Raw genomic sequence first — 17,641 nt, 5'->3', positions numbered from 1 at the left:
TGCATTCTAGATGCTTCCTACATGCTGAATCACTGCACCAGACACGTCAGTTTCTAATCCTCACTCAAACTCAGCTAGATGGCTATTTTGCAGGAGACAGAGCTGAGTTTGCAGAGGATTTATAGCTCGTCCAAGGTCACTTAAGAAGAGGTGTGACCGGGCGTTAGTGAGGATTCCAAAACCCAGCCCTGGAATACAATAGAGATGCTACTGAATATTTAGGCTTCAGTGTTCAACACTTCTGCAAAGCACGCTTACAAGATGAAGAGATCCTGCTTACTGATGGCATGTTCTGAGAATATTTTAAGCACGCCACTTTATTTTGTAGAGGGGTCAATGTGGTCATAAATAAGGCAGACGAGTGTATCCCAAGTCCATTTATACATGTCCTACCACCTGGGCAACCAGAGGAATGTCTTCTAACAACTGGCTACGTGCTATAGGCAAATGTTTTCTTTTTGGGGCTTCGTGAAGATGACGATAAGTCTTTTCACGACAACTACAGAGTCACCAAGCTGGTCAGTGGAAGGCGCAGAAGGCTACGCGTGCTCTCTCTGATACATCACTGGCTCAGGACATCTATGTATGCTCACGGTGACCACATGTTAAAATGCAACCAGACACAGGAGCCTCTTCCCCATCCCAACAGGAGGTAAGGCCTGGGACTCTCTGGGGGTCCCCTGAACCCGAGAGCCTGGCGACTTGTTTTTGGTCTGAAGGAAGCCGAACGCAGGACAGCAGGCCCTGACTCCTCCCCTGTGCGGCCAGCTTAAGGAGAGGCCTTTTCATGAAACGCTTTAATGAGGATAAGGATTTATGAAGTGAAAAACACTGACGAAGCAGGCTGCTCAACCGTGAGCCTTTAGAAGGTATCTATGGTTCATGTAGCCTAATACATTTACAAGAGAGGTGTGCCCTTGGCCTTTGGTGACTGGAATAGACTGCTTTTGTTTTCCCTAATAATTTGGACAAAAGCAATTTGGAGAATGTCGGTTTCTGGCTTTCCATAACATTCACTGTTGCACAGTATGAGGTCAGAGCTAACACTTAATAAACATGGATTTTTCCTAAACAGCCGAGGAATACTAAAATTCTAGGTAAGAGACCTAAAGATACAATCCTCGCAATGTGTACCATCTACTTGCCAATGTTCAATTTGCTCAGCTCTTCAATGATTATACTTTGCAAAAGTAAATGAGGGGCGCCTGGGCGGCTCAGTCAGCTTTTGACTTCAGCTCAGGTCATGATCTCACGGCTCGTGAGTTCGAGCCCCACAATCGGGCTGTCTGCTGTCAGCAAAGAGCCCACTTAGCATCCCGTCTCCCTCTCTCTCTCTCTCTGCCCCTCCCGCCTCGTGTGTGTGCATGCTCTCTCTCAAAAATAAATAAACACTTAAGAAAAAAAAAAAGTAAATGGAAACATTTCACGGATGTTTTTTAAGAAGCCCCCAGGCAGTTCTCTAGAGATGTGCTTGGTTTCATTTTACTGTATACACATTTCTCCTTCATGGTTTTTCCAAGAGAGAAGAAAGGGGAGAGAAAAGGAGTGAAGAGGGGAAGGGCAGGCAGGGGAGAGGAGAAGAGAAAGATTTTCCCTTGAAAATTATTCAGGTATTTTTCCTCCTCGACTTTCTTTACACCCCTCCCAAGGCTTTAAACACAGCTCTTATAAAGTTAAAACTGGTTGTGGCTCTTCTAACTTGTTCAGGTTGCCCAGATTTTCTAAGGACATGAAGGGAAAAAGCAGGCTCATGCTAAGGAGGATGGGAGAAAAAACACTGGGTACCTGAAACAGATGTGTGACCTCTTATGATGATTTACTGACCTGTCTAGCAAATGATCATCATTTCAGTTGCTTTCAGCCGTCAAACACCAGGAAAAGTATTCTTGAAGTTTCTATAAAGATCAGAATCCAACCCTACCATCCAATACCCCAGCACCCTCGCGGCCATGCCACCCTCTTTCACTAATACATAGGCCTGTCCTAATCACAGCAAGCTCTTCGTTATCCAGCATTGTAGGAAAGACTTGGTCATTCAAATGTCATGGTAAATAAGTTAGCATATATGCCAAACATAAGCATGTACATACTCGTTACCAAATTTTTACTAAAAGCAATTTAATCGCTTTTCAGGGATTCAAAGAGTACCCTATGATTTTAGAGTATTTTGGGAGCATTGTTATGAGTTTATGAGTACACTGCCTATGTGAAACGTCTATTGGTAGAATACCTGTTAGAGAAAGCTGTATTTTCTAAGTCTTTAACACCACCTGATGCTGCATTCAATTGAACAAACACAGAGATGCATTATAACTTCTTGCACACATCTTCAAAGGTTATAGAAATTGGAACTAAGCCATTTATTCCAAGTTTCTATCTAGTAACAGATTTTCTTTCTGTTTTTTTTTTTAACAGAATTTCCCATAAAAATCCAAATAATCTGGATCTAAAAGGTGTCATTTCTTTTTTTCTTTTTCATTTTGAATGTAAGTTCTATGTTCAACATGGGCCTTGAACTTGTGACCCCAAGGTCAAGAGTTGCATTTTCTATCAACTGGGCCAGCCAGACACCACTGAAACATGTGCCTTTTTCCTTCCTTCCTTCCTTCCTTCTTTCTTTCTTTCTTTCTTTCTTTCTTTCTTTCTTTCTTTCTATGAGTGGGGGTGGAGATGGGAGGAGTTGAGGGAGAGAGGGAGAGGGACGGGGGGGGGGAAGAGGGGAAGAGAGAGAGAGAGAGAGAGAGAGAGAGAGAGAGAGAGAGAGAATCCTAATTGGCTCCAGGCCTAGTGCAGAGCTCAACACGGGGCTCAATCTCATGATCCTGAGATCATGACCTGAGCTGAAATCAAGAGTCAGATGCTTAACCAACTGAATCATCCAGGGGTCATTTCTTTTCTTTTCTTTTTTTTTTTAATATAACTTATTGTCAAGTTGGCTAACATACAGTGGATACAGTGTGCTCTTGGCTCTGGGGGTAGATTCCTGTGATTCATCGTTTACATACGACACCCAGTGCTCATCCCAACAAGTGCCCTCTTCAATGCCCATCACCCATTTTTCCCTCTCCCTGGCACCCCCATCAACTCTCAGTTTGTTTTCTGTATTTAAGAGTCTCCTATGGTTTGCCTCCATCCCTCTCAGTTTGTAACTATTTTCTGAAACGTGTCATTTCTAAGCAAAGGTGGTATTTAACGACAGAAGGGCAAATGAATTTAGCATGGGATCTGTCAAGATTCCACCCATGAGGAAGAAGGCAAACTACCTGGACGGTGGAAGTTCAAAGGCAAAATCTCCTAGATTTTATTCCAAGATCTGGTATTTGAATTCTTAAATATATTATCATTTTTAATTCCAGAGGTCAAGTAATTATAGCAATGACTTGACTTTGTGGGCATGATGGGCACGAGCTTAAATTTCATTTACGAGTTGGCTGTACAAATGATCCAGTCCAGACACTCAATGCAAGAATGTCTTGTTTGATTTCCATGGAAGATGGTCATATAGAGCAATCTTGAAAGACTTCAATACGTGCAATGACTTTAGCAGGCAACTGCCTGTTCTATTCCAGGATGGTTCGTATCATCAGAAACTCATTTTGTATTGGGCACAAATCTGCCTTGTACTGTCCACCCACTGGACGTTGGGCCAGTGAGCATAATACAGAATAAGTCCAGAATAAGTAAGACATACCCTTACCCCGGTATGTCTGATGTTCCAAAGTTGCTTAATAAGCATTCATAGGTTCAACCCCCACATGGATAAATTAATTTTAAAACAGTGAAAATCTATTTCTTGACCAGAGACAATAGGTGGCTATTGGCAAATTCTGGTTTGGGATCACAAAGGACTAAGAACCCACGACTGCATCAACCAGAACCATCATCATCCTGGGAAGAGAATTCAAAGTATGTATCCTATCAAGGGGGAAAAAGAAGCTTCACATTTTATGCCAGAAATGGTATTCTGATTTTGGAATTTGCTGACATACAGAAAATGGAAATAACCTCATCACATAAGGCAGGGCCCTGGGAGTCATTCTTGTTTCTCCATTCCCTCTTATCCCGAGTCTAATGGGTCACCAAGTCCTGGCACTTGTTACCTCCTCCCCGTCCCTGCTAGCTTAGGTCCAGCCCTTCTTGCTTGTCTCAATTACAGCAATGATGTGCTCCACAGAGTATGGGATTTTTGTCTATTGTGTCCACCACTGTGTCCCCAGCACCTAGAAAACTTGCTGAAGAGTCTCCTACATGGTCTGACTTCTGTCTTTCCACCGCAGGTCTGCCACCTCCCCAGTTTCTTACCCCGCATGAAGCCACCGTCCTGCTTAAAACCCTTCCCATACAACACAGAGTTCCAGCTCCCAAGTGGGAAGAACTCGGCCTTCCAGAGTCTGGCCCTCACTCACCCACCGGTATCATCTCCTGTCACCATGCCACTCGCACCCAAGGCACATTGAACAGCTCACAGTTCCCTGCCTTCTTCTGCTTCTCTGCTCTTATCTCTGTTCTCCCCTCTGCACAAAATGTGTGGTCCCACTTTTGCCCTGGCAAATACCCACCAGACAGTTCGATGTCCAGTTGAAATAGACGTCCTGTGAAAAACAAACTTTTCTTTCCTCTCAGTACTCAGTAGCACTTGGCCCTGGCCTTGGCCTGCAAAATCCTATATTCATCCCTCACCAGTCTATCTTCCATCAAACTTCCGCGAAGGTCTCCATGTTATTCTTTCTTGGGAGCAGCACGCAGCAGGCTCTCAGCAAATGTTTGTTGAAATGAAATGAAAATACAGTGTAACGAAGTATTTTAAGGACTAACACTTACAAAACACTTTCTGCTATGTAGGTGACAAACCAAGCATGTGAGTACTATGACTTTCTCTACAGTTCCGTGGCACTCATTTCCAGATTCTTGAACTTGACTTTTAAAACTCGTTTTGAAAATTAGTACTGTTTCTTCTATCATCCCCAAAGGTATCTGGATATCATTCGGGAATATACATTCTATTATTCAACCCTCATATGCGTGTCAAAATGAAAACCTTTAAAATAATATTTTCCTCTGAGTGAAATTCATTTCACTTTTTAAAAACAGACTGCAGTTTCTTCATTTTCATTTGGATTCACTAATCCCATAGATGCCAAACAACATCTCAAATAGTTCAAGTCTCCATAAAATTCAGAAAAAGCTGGGCTTGGAGAAAACAAATACCCATTTTCCCTACTTAAGGGAGAGGGTTCTGTAGGAAAGTAATACAAAAGCCAGTTCTTTTCAAGAGTAAAGTTGGGTGTTTTTTGTTGTTGCTTTTTTTGGTACTTAAAGTAAGTTTCCTTTTTTTTTCTTTTTTTTAGTATTTGTTTATCTATTATTATTTAATTTACATCCAAGTGAGTCAGCATATAGTGCAATACTGATTTCAGGAGTAGAATCCAGTGATTCATCCCCTACATATAACACCCAGTGCTCCTCCCAACGAGTGCCCTACTGGATGCCCAAGACCCATCTAACCCACCCCCTACCCAAAACCCCTCCAGCAACCCTCAGTTTGTTCTCTGTATTTAAGAGTCTCTTCTGGTTTGTCCCCCTCACTGTTTTTATATTATTTTTGATTTCCTTCCCTTCAAGAATAAAGTTTTTGGTTTTTTTTGGAAGGATTAATTGGATTCCATAGCACAATGTACAACCTGAGATCGGTTCCAAAAAAAAAAAAAAAAAAAGAAAAAGAAAAAGAAAAAGGGCTATTTTTATAATGTTGCACATAATATACAAAGAACCACTAAAACTGCCCCAGGAGAAAAACAGAAAACATTCACCCGAAAGATTCCAGTCACTGTCCTGTCTCTCCAGGCCATATTTAAAGTTCACTTACCTTGTTCATTTCAGGGCAGTTCCTAGCCTTAGCCTCTGCTACAAGATCTCTCCTCCTCAGTACAAACCAGGCATCTCCTGGGAAGTAGCCAGGATTCCCTAGCTCTTCTCTCCCTCCCCAAAGAGTTCTCCTGTTAATAGTGCTGCCTTGCTTAACCAGATCTGAGGCTTTTCAGGTCCTAACACCACCTTACTGGTCTACGGCTCTGTTTTCCATTTCATCCTTCAACAAGTTCTGTGGCATACATTTCCATACAACAGTTTTCCCGGGGAAGGACGCCAGACCAGAATCTGGGTTTCGTTTTCTCTTTGCGGTGTTTTACTCTTCCTCCAGCTTATGCTTTTCCGACAGTAAGAACTATTCTTTGGGGTTCTCAGGCTCAACTAGTATTCATAGCTATGTGTGTTTATACACACAAACGCATAACATACACACATGCTCTCCTGGACACAACGGCTGTTCAGGAGTCCCGCTGCCTTAGAGACAGGTCACTTGTTCCTTAGTGTTCCTGGGCTATCTCATAAAGCTAGATTAGTTTTTGTTTCTCAAAGGTGTACCTTTAACCGCTTCCCATATAATGAGGAACTGGCTGGCTGATCATTCCCAACCTGCGGGAGGATGTCATCCTTAAACCATCTCCGTGACCTACAGAGGAAGTCACCTGCGGCCAGCCGGGCCGGTAAAAAAAGGGGGAGGGCGCTTTGCGATGGCCGCCCCGCAGCCCTTTCCCACCAGGTCAGGCTCCGCCCAGGCCTGGAAACCCTCCCAGGAGAGGGGACGCCCCACCCCTCGCCACCCACACCCCCACAGGCTCGGGGTCGCAAGGAAGGGGGCCGCGGAAACCGCTTCCAGGGCGGAAACGGGGTCGCCGCCTCGCCGAGCCCCTGCCCGCCCCCTGCCCCCACTCACCCAGCGCCGGCGCTCCGGAGTCTCTCGGGGTCACTCCTTCCTCGGCATCGTGCCCGCAGGGGGAGGGCTCCGGACCCGGATGCAGACGCCGACCGGGGCACCGGCCGGGGGCGGCGGCGGGCGCTCGGGGAGCCTCAGGCCGACTTGCTGCCTCGCGACACCGCCCACCGCCGCTCAGCTGACCGCCGCGCAGGCCTCCGCGCCTCCGCCGGGAATTTCCCGGGCCCCGCCCCCGAATCCCCGCCCCCCGCCGCCGCGCCCCCCCCACAGGCCACGCCCCTCTTCTCCCCTGTGCGCGTCCCCCGTGGGCAGAGTCCGAGCCCAGCAGCTCGCGTAGGTCGAGGCCCCCGCCCCGGGAAATGAGGGTTACCCTCGTCAGTGGACTGCCGTGACCCGCGGCGCTCATTTAAACAAATTAAAGGAAGTGTGTGGGGGCAGTCTTCTGCGCTGGAGTCGCAGGGGCTCGACCGAAAAAGGAGGACGATCCCAGGCATCCTTGGATGGAAGCCTCGATCTCTATTTAAAAGCTTTACATCTAGATATAGTTAAATGAGCATGCTTGACTTTCCATCCGGCTTTGCCCTTAAAATAGACCTTTAATTAAAGACACAAAGCCTGCAGGGTGCTTCTTGGGCCCTTTGTTCCCAGGGAAGAGGCCAACTGTTGACGCCTGGATGAATCAGGTGTGCCAAGGCAGGTGGGATTACTGGATGACCTGGACTGTCTGGGGAAGTAGAAGTATTGATTTACTGTACCGGAGGAGGGAAGATACCTCCGGATTAGATAGAATTAAAAGGGAGGAAACAAGACGAGGAAGGAGGAAGGACCACAATAATTTGCAACCTAAGCACCGAAAGAAGGGTTGAGCAAGGACGCAGACGCAAGACCCCGAAGGCAGCTGATAGCGAGGTCAAGGCGGTGCAGCCGGTGACCCCGCAACGGGACCCCTATGCAAGACAGCAAATGGGAGAGGGGGAGGAAGGGAAAGGGGAGGGTCTGAGAGCAGGTTTGTGCCAAAGATCAGAAAGGATTTAAAATACCAGACATATACCCTAATCTGTAACTCTTGACCCCAGAAGAAGTCGGAGGTTTTATTCTCTGAACTGCAAAATATCAGGCACTAACCCTAACCCTACCCCCTAACCAAGACAAAAAAAAAAAAAAAAGACTGCATACGGGGGAAGAGCAAGTAGCAATGAAAAGGCTGACGCTGCCCAGCAGGAATACGGCAGCATGTGGTTGTGAGTCCAAACTGCCTACTGGTTGGAAGGAAATGGGGGCGGGGAATCCTAATCCTAACGGGAAAAGGCAGACGCGCCCTCTCCTGGCATCTCGGAAGAATTCTGTTTCACTTTCTAGACCGCCAGCTCGTCAGGCTCCGCCTGCCGGATCTTTGACATCAATCACCCTTGAGTTAACCTCCAGAACTGGGCAGAGGGGTAGCGTGTCAGTACCCGCCCCCACACGCAATTCCCGAGTGTCCCTCCTGCGTCTGTTAGGGGTGCCTGGGGTGAGTCACACTCCCATTGGGTTTCTTTCTACTATTTTAAACCATATTACGGTGAGATAAAAGGAGTATTCGAGAATTTGGGGGCGGGGAGGTGCGGGAGGAAAGTCGTACACAGGCTGCACTCGGCCGGGGAGTAGGAAGGTTAGAGTTGAGTTTCTGGTAGAGAAAGTGGTCGAGGTGGTTTTCTCAGCAATGAAGAAAGGGGCCTTTGAAGCATTGAGCACCCCTGCTACTTCTTAGCTGTGTGACCTTGGACAAGTTACTTCATCTTGCTGTGCCACATTCTCTTTATCTGTAAAATCCAGAAAGTTCTGAGGAGCAAAAGCCTTTCAGTTTGCAGGAGATCCGCGTTCACACCACCTTCTCTTCCTCCTCCTCCGCCTCCTCCTCCCTTTCCTCCTTCTCCTCCTCCTTCTTCATGTTTATTTAATTTTGAGAGAGAGAGAGAGAGAGAGAGAGAGAGAGAACACAAGGGGAGGAGGGGCAGAGAGAGGAAGAGGGAAAATCCCAAGCAAGCTCCACGCTGCCAGTGCAGAGTCAGATGCTGGGCTAGAACTCACAAACTGTGAGGTCATCACCTGAGTTGAAATCAAGAGTTGTACACTTAACCGACTGAGCCACCCAGGCGCCCTGCTTCAGACCTTCTTGGGGAGTTATGTTGCAGAAATTACACACTTTGTAATACATTACTGTATCATCTTTCTGAAATCCAAAAATCTCTGAATTCTGAAACCGGGGCTTGCTCCAGAGGCTTTGAATAAGGACTTTGGATCTACAGCCACGACTGCCTAAGGCCGTTGTGAGGATTAAAGGCTAAAACGTGTGAAACTAACCCTGGTGCACAATGCCAGCCACTGTTACGTTGCTGGTGTTGCTGGTGTTAGAGCCCTCTCCGTTTCTGAGCCCGAGTCCAGGGTGGTGCTTCCTTCCTCTCACCCTTCCTTGAGTAGATAGAATCTAAGTGTAGATAAGAAGACTAAAATTATAACACGCTTTTAGCTGTTCACTGATGTGGTCTTGTGGTAGCTGAGCGCAAAGCACTGGGGCAGGATATTTAGTGAGATATTCATTTGTTTCAGGCTTTCTGTGTTCCCCCCACCCCCGCCCCCGCTCTGTTTGTAGAAGGCAGCTCATCCCTTTGTGGTTCCTGGTTCCTACCTCCAGGACATTTGCAGGATTCTTGGATAAACAGCCTTTCTTCTTGTCTTTTGAGAAAGCCCAATGTCAGTAAATACATGATCTACCCCAGGTGTCCTGGAGGGGAGGGGAGAGAGGCCAGGGGGTGTGTGTTAAAGCAAAATGAACAAAACTTTGTTTCTAAAAAGAAGAAGAAGAAGAAGAAGAAGAAGAAGAAGAAGAAGAAGAAGAAGGAAGAGGAGGAGGAGGAGGAGGAGGAGGAGGAGGAGGAGGAGGAGGAGAAGAGGGGTGCCTGGGTGGCCCAGTTGGTTAAGCATCTGACTGAGCCAGCTCATGATCTCACAGTTGTGAGATCGAGTCCCACATTGGGCTCTGTACTGACAGTGCGGAGCCTGCTTGGGAGTCTCTCTCTCTCTCTGCCCCTCCCCCCTCAAAATAAATACATAAAAAATAGTTTTTTAAAAAAAGGAAAAGAGTTTTATGTGAGCGCAAGTGAGGACAGCTGCTCTGGATAAATAGTCCTCACAAAGAGGAGAGTGCTCTGGAGAAAGAATGAGAATGTTTGATGCAGGGTTATATATGTTGTTTACATCAAGGGTTACAATTCACCATGACATAAGACATTTCAGAAAATTACAAACTTTATCTTATGTTTTAGTATGTACGAGGTTGCGGGCATCAGAGGCATGGGAACTCAGGGGGATTCTTATTCTTATCTCTAGAAATGTTTCTTTTAGGTTATTTACTAATGAAGCAGACGCATAGTGTGTGATCGCAGCAGAAATAGTGCCCCTGTTCTGAAGTTTGGTTAAATCATTCTCACTTTGGTGAAAGTTAAAAACAGGAAGGCAAACCGTAAGAGACTCTTAACTACAGAGAACAAACTGAGGGCTGCTGGAGGGGAGGTGGGTGGGGGATGGGCTAAATGGGTGATGGGCATTAAGGAGGGCACTTGTCGGGATAAGCACTGGGTTATATGCAAGTGAGGAATCACTGAATTCTACTCCTGAAACCATTATTACACTATATGTTAACTAACTTGAATATAAATAAATTAACAAAAAAAAAAATAACTTCCCTGAGAGCCCAGGAGCAGAGCCCACAGCATGAAGAGTTGAAATTTTCTTTATCAGGTGGGAGGCTTTCACAGCAGTTGGACCAAAGTGTGACTCCCCCAAAGTGGAAGAAGTGTAGAGGTTGGTGGTCTCAGGGGCATCAGGCTCAAGCCTCAGACCCTTTGCCTGTTGATGATACTGTCATTGAACATCCCGAATACGGAGAAGTTATTCTGCTTTAAGGTGACGAAAGAAAAAGCATTTGTCAGTTTCTCTTGGAGGCTGGCGGTGTCACAGAGAAACAGCTTAAGGTTCACTGATTCTAAAGTTAAGAATTTCTTGAATAATTTTGTTCTCTGAACCCAGTTTCGCTGCCTTGTGAAATGATTCTCTGCAGTAAACAAACTTTTCATTTATTTCATCATAAAAACTTCCATTCACATCTGCGTGCTTAAACCCAACTATACTATAGATCTGCCTGTACTATGATTCCATCTATATGAAATGTCCAGAATGCAGAAAGCAGGCCTGTGGTTGCCTGGGGTTGGGAATGGCCCCTTTGGCTGCCAGTAAGTTCAAAGGCAATGGCAACTTTGACTGCCAGTAAGTTCAAAGGGATTTTGGGGGGTGATGAAAATATTCTAAAACTGGATGGTAACGATTATCACACACTCTATTGGCAAAATTAAAATCATTTTTTAATAATTTTTTAACGTTTATTTATTTTTGAGAGAGAAAAACAGAGCACAAGCAGGAGAGGGGCAGAGAGAGGGGGAGACACAGAATCCGAAACAGGCTCCAGGCTCTGAGCTGTCAGCACAGAGCCCCACATAGGGCTCGAACCCACAAACCGTGTGAGATCATGACCTGAGCTGAAGTTGGACGCTTAACCGACTGAGCCACCCAGGCACCCAGCATAATTAAAATCACTGAACTTCCAATGGGTGAATTTTATAGCGTGTCAATTATACCTCAGTAGGGCTGCAAAGCAACACCAGAAAGTACACTGGAGCCTGAAATAAATAAGCATGATGTCTGATAAAAGGGTTACACCCCTTCCTCTGTTGGGCCTGCGGTGTAGTGACCGTGGCAGTCAACTACTCCGTAGCTGAGCCGGATCTGGGCTTTGTTTAAACTCCAATTAGATTCGGCTCACCATTGGCTCCAAATATTCCGAGGATGGCTTCCTCAGTGAAGTTCAACAGCATGACCACGTGACCCAGCAATTTAAGGCCTGGAAACACCCCAAAGCATTGCAGACAGGGGCTCAAGCAAAGGGCATGTATTTCCTCTTACAGATATCTGCCATTGCAGCACCTGCCAGTGGGAGTGAGGTGGGTAGTCGAGGCTTCCATCAGAATGAGGCTCTGGAATCAGAGTCTAACCTGCCACCGGGTTGTGAGCCAAGTACCCCGCGTGCCAGGAGCCGTGGCTTTGCTTTAGGAAAAGCCAGAGCACAGCGTGTGTGGTCTGTTTTTAATTCCCCTCCTTTGTCCCATGTCTCTAAATCTTGAAACTGCAGACTTTGGGAAGGAGTCATTGTTTATGTTTTAGGTGCTCATCGGCCCTCTGTGAGTATTTAATAAGAATACCATAGTAACACTACTACTTATTAATTACTTCCTGTTCCAATCCGTTATGTCTACACAGAAGCCATCTTAGACCCTGTCACCGTTTCTATCAAGATTAAACATTAAGAGCACAGATTAAACATTAAGTTCTTATTTCATGTTTTGCTTTAGAACTGTTAAGAATTCCCGGAATAAAATTTTCTATGAAAGTACTTATTAGAGCCAGTGATTTGGGAACAATAAGACACCACAGCTCTTTGTCAGGGTCTGAAGAGCACTGCCATTGTCTTAGTTGTGTGTGTGAAGGAGGGAGAAATGGCCTGGGGGTCTCATTTTCTAGTAGTTTCTTGCTTCTGATGAAGCCCATATGATTTTGTCTTTTTTCCTTCTCACTTTTTGTTTTCCAAAATGAAATTTCTCACTTCTCAGATGTGCATGATGGAGAAGGGGACACAGCCCTAGGCAACAGGCTACCTAGGCCTGACCTGAGATCACATGAAGTGAGGTAGAGAGGCCGGGACAGGTGATCTCTTAGCTTCTTCCTTCCACTGAAATGTGGCATTCTTTCTGGCTCATTATATTTGGCATTCTAGCTTAGTAGATGCCAAACAACTTAATTTCAGTTTAGACTTCTTTCTATTTACTTATCTATTTATTTATTTAAAATTTATTTTTTAAATTTACATCCAAGTTAGCATATAGTGCAACAATGATTTCAGGGGTAGATTCCCTAATGCCCCTTACCCATTTAGCCCATCTCCCCTCCCACAACCCCTCCAGTAACTGTTCTCCATATTTAAGAGTCTCTTATGTATTATCCTCCTCCCTATTTTTATATTATCTTTGCTTCCCTCCCCTTATGTTCATCTGTTTTGTATCTTAAGTTCCTCGTATGAGTGAAGTCATAAGATATTTGTCTTTCTCTGATTGACTAATTTTACTTAGCATAATACCCTCCAGTTCCATCCATGTAGTTGCAAATGGCAAGATTTCATTGTTTTTGATTGCCGAGTAATACTCCATTGTATGTATATACCACATCTTCTTTATCCATTCATCCATCGATGGACATTTGGGCTCTTTCCATACTTTGGCTAATGTCGATAGTGCTGCTATAAACATGGGGGTACATGTGCCCCTTTGAAACAGCACACCTGTATCCCTTGGATAAATACCTCGTAGTGCAAATGCTGGGTTGTAGGGTAGTTCTATTTTTAATTTTTTGATAGACTACTTTCTTCTGTTGATCACAGTTCTCTAGAGAAACAGAACCAATTGGATATATGTGTGTATGTGTTTATACAATTTTATTTTGATTTTGTAATGTAAATTATAGATGTAATAATATATTCATTATAAGGAAAATTGGCTCATGCACTTATAGAGCCTGATAAGTTTCTAGATCTGCAGTTGGCAAGCTGAGATCCAGGAGAGTTGATGGTGTAGTTCCAGTCCAAAATCTGGCAGGCTTGAGATCCATGAAGTTGTTGTTTCAGTTTGAGCCTGAAGGCAGGAAAAAAACGATGTCTCAGCTCAAGGCAGTCAAGAAGGAAGAATTCCTTCTTATTCGGGTGAAGGTCAGTCTTCAGTTCTATTCAGACCTTCAACTGACTGGATGAGACCCACCCACACTAAGGAGGGCAATCTGTTTTATTCTGTCTTATCAATTCAAATAAATTCATCCCCAAATTCCCTTATGGAGATACCCAACGTAGTGTTTTTCCAAATATCTGGGTACCCCATGGCCCAGTAAAGTTGACACATAAATTAACTGTCTTATTTCTATAGAGGCTGGTTTAATGCCTGGCTAGTTAAGTGATCATAAATGATTTTGCAATTGAAAAAGTCACAAGTCCCCTGTTTTCATGAGAAAGTACATTCATGCATGGCTTTCAACTAGATAATGATAAACCTGGTTACAAAACCTTAGCTGGATTGCCCATGACCTTTTGTACCCACAAAACCTCAGCATTGCCCTCACCAGACTACATTAACCCTTTTCTGGTTTTGTGGCTGGAGGTCCTGATCCCCTTGTCATAGGCCAGTAGACAGTTACTAAGTTTATAGATACAGTGTCCTGCTGAGCAGTAAATCAGCTTTCTCTGAGGTTGGTCTCCTCAGGTCTTCACAGCTGGATGCCAAGAGCCCAGTTGTTTCTTTCCTAAGGTCCATGGGTCAATTCTCCACCTAACAGAGCTTTAAATTTCACCACCAGTTACTCCATTGATATTTCTGACCTCATTCATTCCTCTCACCGGTTCCATTGGAAACTCAGGGGGCAGGAAATGACTTTGATTACACAGGGAGTCATTCCACTGTGGAAGTCACATAAAGCAATTCACGTAAAGCAGTTCTCACCAAGTTAATATGACCTGACCCCAGGAAGATGGGAAAAAGTCCCAGCCAAAATCTACTTCTTGCAGATCAAATACCTTGATCAAATACCTTGTTTGTCCCACCCTCACTGTCTGTGCCACCAGCCTTTCCCCCTGGAAGCCTGTGTGACAGCAGTGACTTCTTGGTGTGCTTTCAGTGTAGGTTGTGACCTTTACAGAGCCTTTGGCATTTAAGATCATTTCTAACGTGGTAATAAAAATTTTGTCTATTAGAGGAATTTCAGGGATCCACTGTCAGGGAGGACTTTTTTTAAGGTTGGGCCCTTCCCAGTAAGCCTGAAATTGGACATATAGGGGACCTCGATCTCAGCTACAAAAAAGTCATATATGTGACTCATAAAATGGGGGACACATTTGGGAGCTTTTATACATGAAGTGGACAGAATTTCAGGATGGTGAGATGTGACTGTGGTAAGAAGAGAGTAGTTAAAACAATAAAGAATTTCTGCCTTGGGTGGGGGGCACCTGGGTGGCTCAGTCAGTTAAGCGTCCAACTCTTGGTTTCATCTCAGGTCATGATCTCACAGTTTGTGAGATCGAGCCCCATGTTGGGCTCTCCACTGGTGGCACAGCCTACTTGGGATTCTCTCTCTTTCTCTGCCCCTTCCCCACTCTCTCTCTCTCTCTTGAAATAAATAATAATAAAAATGGAATCTCTGCCCTGGGTGATTGGATAGATGGTGGAATCATTAGCTGAGATGGGAAACACAGATGGGCAGCACTGGTGGGAAGATGGTTAGTCCTGTCTGAGGAATTTGAAAAATGTGTGGGGCAGGTGAATCAAGTACCTATAGGTAGGTGTGGGAAGTCCCTGTGGTTCAGGGAGTGAACATTTGGGAAAATGAACCTCAGGAGAGAGATCAGTGTCCAAAGCCGCAGAGCCATCCAAAGAATGGGAGCCGAGAAGTAAGTTTGAAATTTGGAGACTTTAGCCAATCTATTCCCATTGACTTCAAAAGAATAAAGCAATAATACTCAACTGTTGGGATGTGTTCTTTATTTGATTAAACATCAGATTAAAAGCCAAATCATAAACTCATTATGTAAAAATGACTCTCTACAGATTTGGCCATTAGATGTAAGCTGCATGATACAGTTTATATGGTCAGCTATGTATTTCTTGGACCTTAATCAGACCCTGGAGAATTTGAAGAGAGCATTTGTTCTAAACCTAATTCTACACGTATCTCAATGCTTAGTTAATAAAGAAATGCTTTCTTCCTTCCCATTCCTGTCTCCTTGATGCTGCTTGATGCCTCATTGGCTTCCTTTGCCTAATTTTTTGGAGACAAGAGCAGGTAGATGAGAGACAACGTGTCTCTTTTTATTCACTTGGTGGCTTTGGTTATTTCTCGAATGTCACCTCTGGGAGATCTGCAGCTTGGTTTCCATCCTTGGTGCTCATTTTACCTTTCAAGATCAAGAACTCATTTCTCAATACGATTCATTCTACTTAGTGGCTCGTGCTAATTACAGTTGAGATTGCTTGCTTCCACTGCATTTTAGAGGATGTCATCTTATCATGTTCCTCTCTTGTGTTTGTAAACACTGGCTTGCTCATTTCATATTTCCCCTTCGTTTATTCCAAGATTGATATCTCCGCCGCGGAATTGGAATCCTTCTATCTTTGGAACAGCATGCAAATCCTTTCTATCCTTCTCAACGCTGTTTCTAAACTGTTGAATCTTTTTATGATAATTAAGAACCAGTTTTAAAAAAGCCAGTGAAAATGACTAAATCATGATTAAGACTGCCCAACCTTTCTGGATATATAAATTCACTGCAGTTTAGTCTTGCCAGGCTGTGGGTGAGGCTGCCGTGCACAGTTGTGCAGGCTACTCGTGGCACCAGGGTGTTTGGCCACAGGGACGAATGCAGGCTGCAGGCACCCAGCACTGTCCTCACCAAGCCACCCACCTTGGTGTGTGGCTGCATCTCCTCAGGGAATCAATTCCTTTTTCTATTTTTTAAAAATGATTGTTTGTTGGGGCCCCTGGGTGGCTCAGTCGGTTAAGCATCCGTCTCAGGTCATGATCTCATGGTTCATGGGTTTGGGCCCCACATCGGGCTCTGTGCTGACAGCTCAGAGCCGGGAGCCTGCTTCGGATTCTGTTTTACTCTCTCTTTGCTCCTCCCCCCACTAACATTTATTTATTTATTTTGAGAGAGAGGGAGAGAGAGAGCGAGCAGGGGTGAGGCAGAGAGAAAGGGAGAGAGACACTCCCAAGCAGGCTCCACGCTGTCAGCACAGACCCCGATGGGGGCTTGATCTCAGGAACCACAAGGTCATGACCTGAGCCGAAAACAAGAGTCAGACGCTTAACCGATGGAGCCATCCAGGCGCCCCTCCTTTTTCTAATTTATACAAAGGCACTGCATTGATCCGTGGAGTCCTGAATTTGATCATTTTAGGTAGCTCCTCAGCCTATGATACTATCACCAAAGACAGGAAGCAGAACAGACCTTGTCTTAGTGCGAGCACACCCAGAAAGTCTGGAAGAACATAAATCTGACCTTCTGCTTCCACCTATATGTTCCAGCTCCTACAGAGCCCACGGGTGTGGGTGTGGCCCACGGGTGCTCCGCTATGTGACTGGCTCCCTGCTCCTCTTCTCCACTGGTGCCAGACCATACTTGCTGCAACATGGCCATCTAAGGAGGTAAGCCCCTTCCCATTCAGACTTCCTGTTCCCCCTCTCATCACACATAACCCTTCTGTGCTTTTCTCTCACCCGCCCCATCTGCCATCTGGTCTTGTCACTGAGTGCCCTGTTGTTGATTCCTCATGGGCAGAAATGCAGGGCTGAGCACAGAGAAGGGACAGGGACAGCATATCCCAATTGCCTTTTATGCTCTCCCCTATACCAGAGAGGCTAGAAGTCTGGGAACTCTATTTCTTTTTTTGAAGTTTCTTTATTTTGAGAGAGAGAGCATATGGGCAGGGGAGGGGCAGAGAGAGAGGGAGAGAGAGAATCCCAAGCAGGCTCTGTGCTGACAGCACAGAGTCTGATGTGGGGCTTGATTCCATGAACTGTAAGATCATGGCCTGAGCTGAAACCAAGAGTCAGATTCTTTTTTTTTTTTTTTAATTTATTTATTGTTTAATTTACATCTAAGTTAGTTAGCATATGGTGCAACAATGGTTTCAGGGGTAGATTCCATTTAGACTATCCTCCCTCCCACAACCCCTACAGCAC

The 17,641-nt window shown here is 45.1% G+C and overlaps 2 protein-coding genes across 10 annotated transcripts in view; one reads left to right on the top strand and one right to left on the bottom strand.

The window, feature by feature from the left end:
• Positions 1 to 6,989, bottom strand: part of OPTN (optineurin) — a 46,701-nt gene extending 39,712 nt beyond the window's left edge. For 2 of the 8 annotated variants that reach the window (XM_060659298.3, XM_060659299.3), the window contains exon 1: positions 6,776 to 6,989. The gene's annotated coding sequence lies outside the window, so the exon portion shown is untranslated. Of the gene's footprint in view, positions 1 to 4,559; positions 4,911 to 5,866; positions 6,361 to 6,423; positions 6,549 to 6,775 lie in introns of those variants that run through there. The other 6 variants (XM_060659300.3, XM_060659301.3, XM_060659294.3 and 3 more) reach the window with 5 other exon arrangements.
• Positions 6,990 to 7,960: 971 nt separating this feature from the next.
• LOC132695085 (uncharacterized) overlaps positions 7,961 to 17,641 on the top strand; it is a 73,988-nt gene continuing 64,307 nt past the window's right edge. For both annotated transcript variants that reach the window (XR_014137893.1, XM_081796046.1), the window contains exons 1-2: positions 7,961 to 8,336; positions 16,985 to 17,104. Coding sequence is in view for 1 of the 2 variants with exons in the window: in XM_081796046.1 (XP_081652172.1) it covers positions 7,971 to 8,336; positions 16,985 to 17,104 (486 nt within the window). In the remaining variant the exon portion in view is untranslated. The remainder of the gene's footprint in view (positions 8,337 to 16,984; positions 17,105 to 17,641) is intronic.

This window comes from Panthera onca, chromosome B4 (assembly GCF_046562875.1).
Source record: "Panthera onca isolate mPanOnc1 chromosome B4, mPanOnc1 haplotype 2, whole genome shotgun sequence".
NCBI classification, from domain to species: Eukaryota; Metazoa; Chordata; class Mammalia; order Carnivora; family Felidae; genus Panthera; species Panthera onca.
This window is presented reverse-complemented; position numbering and strand designations above follow the sequence as displayed.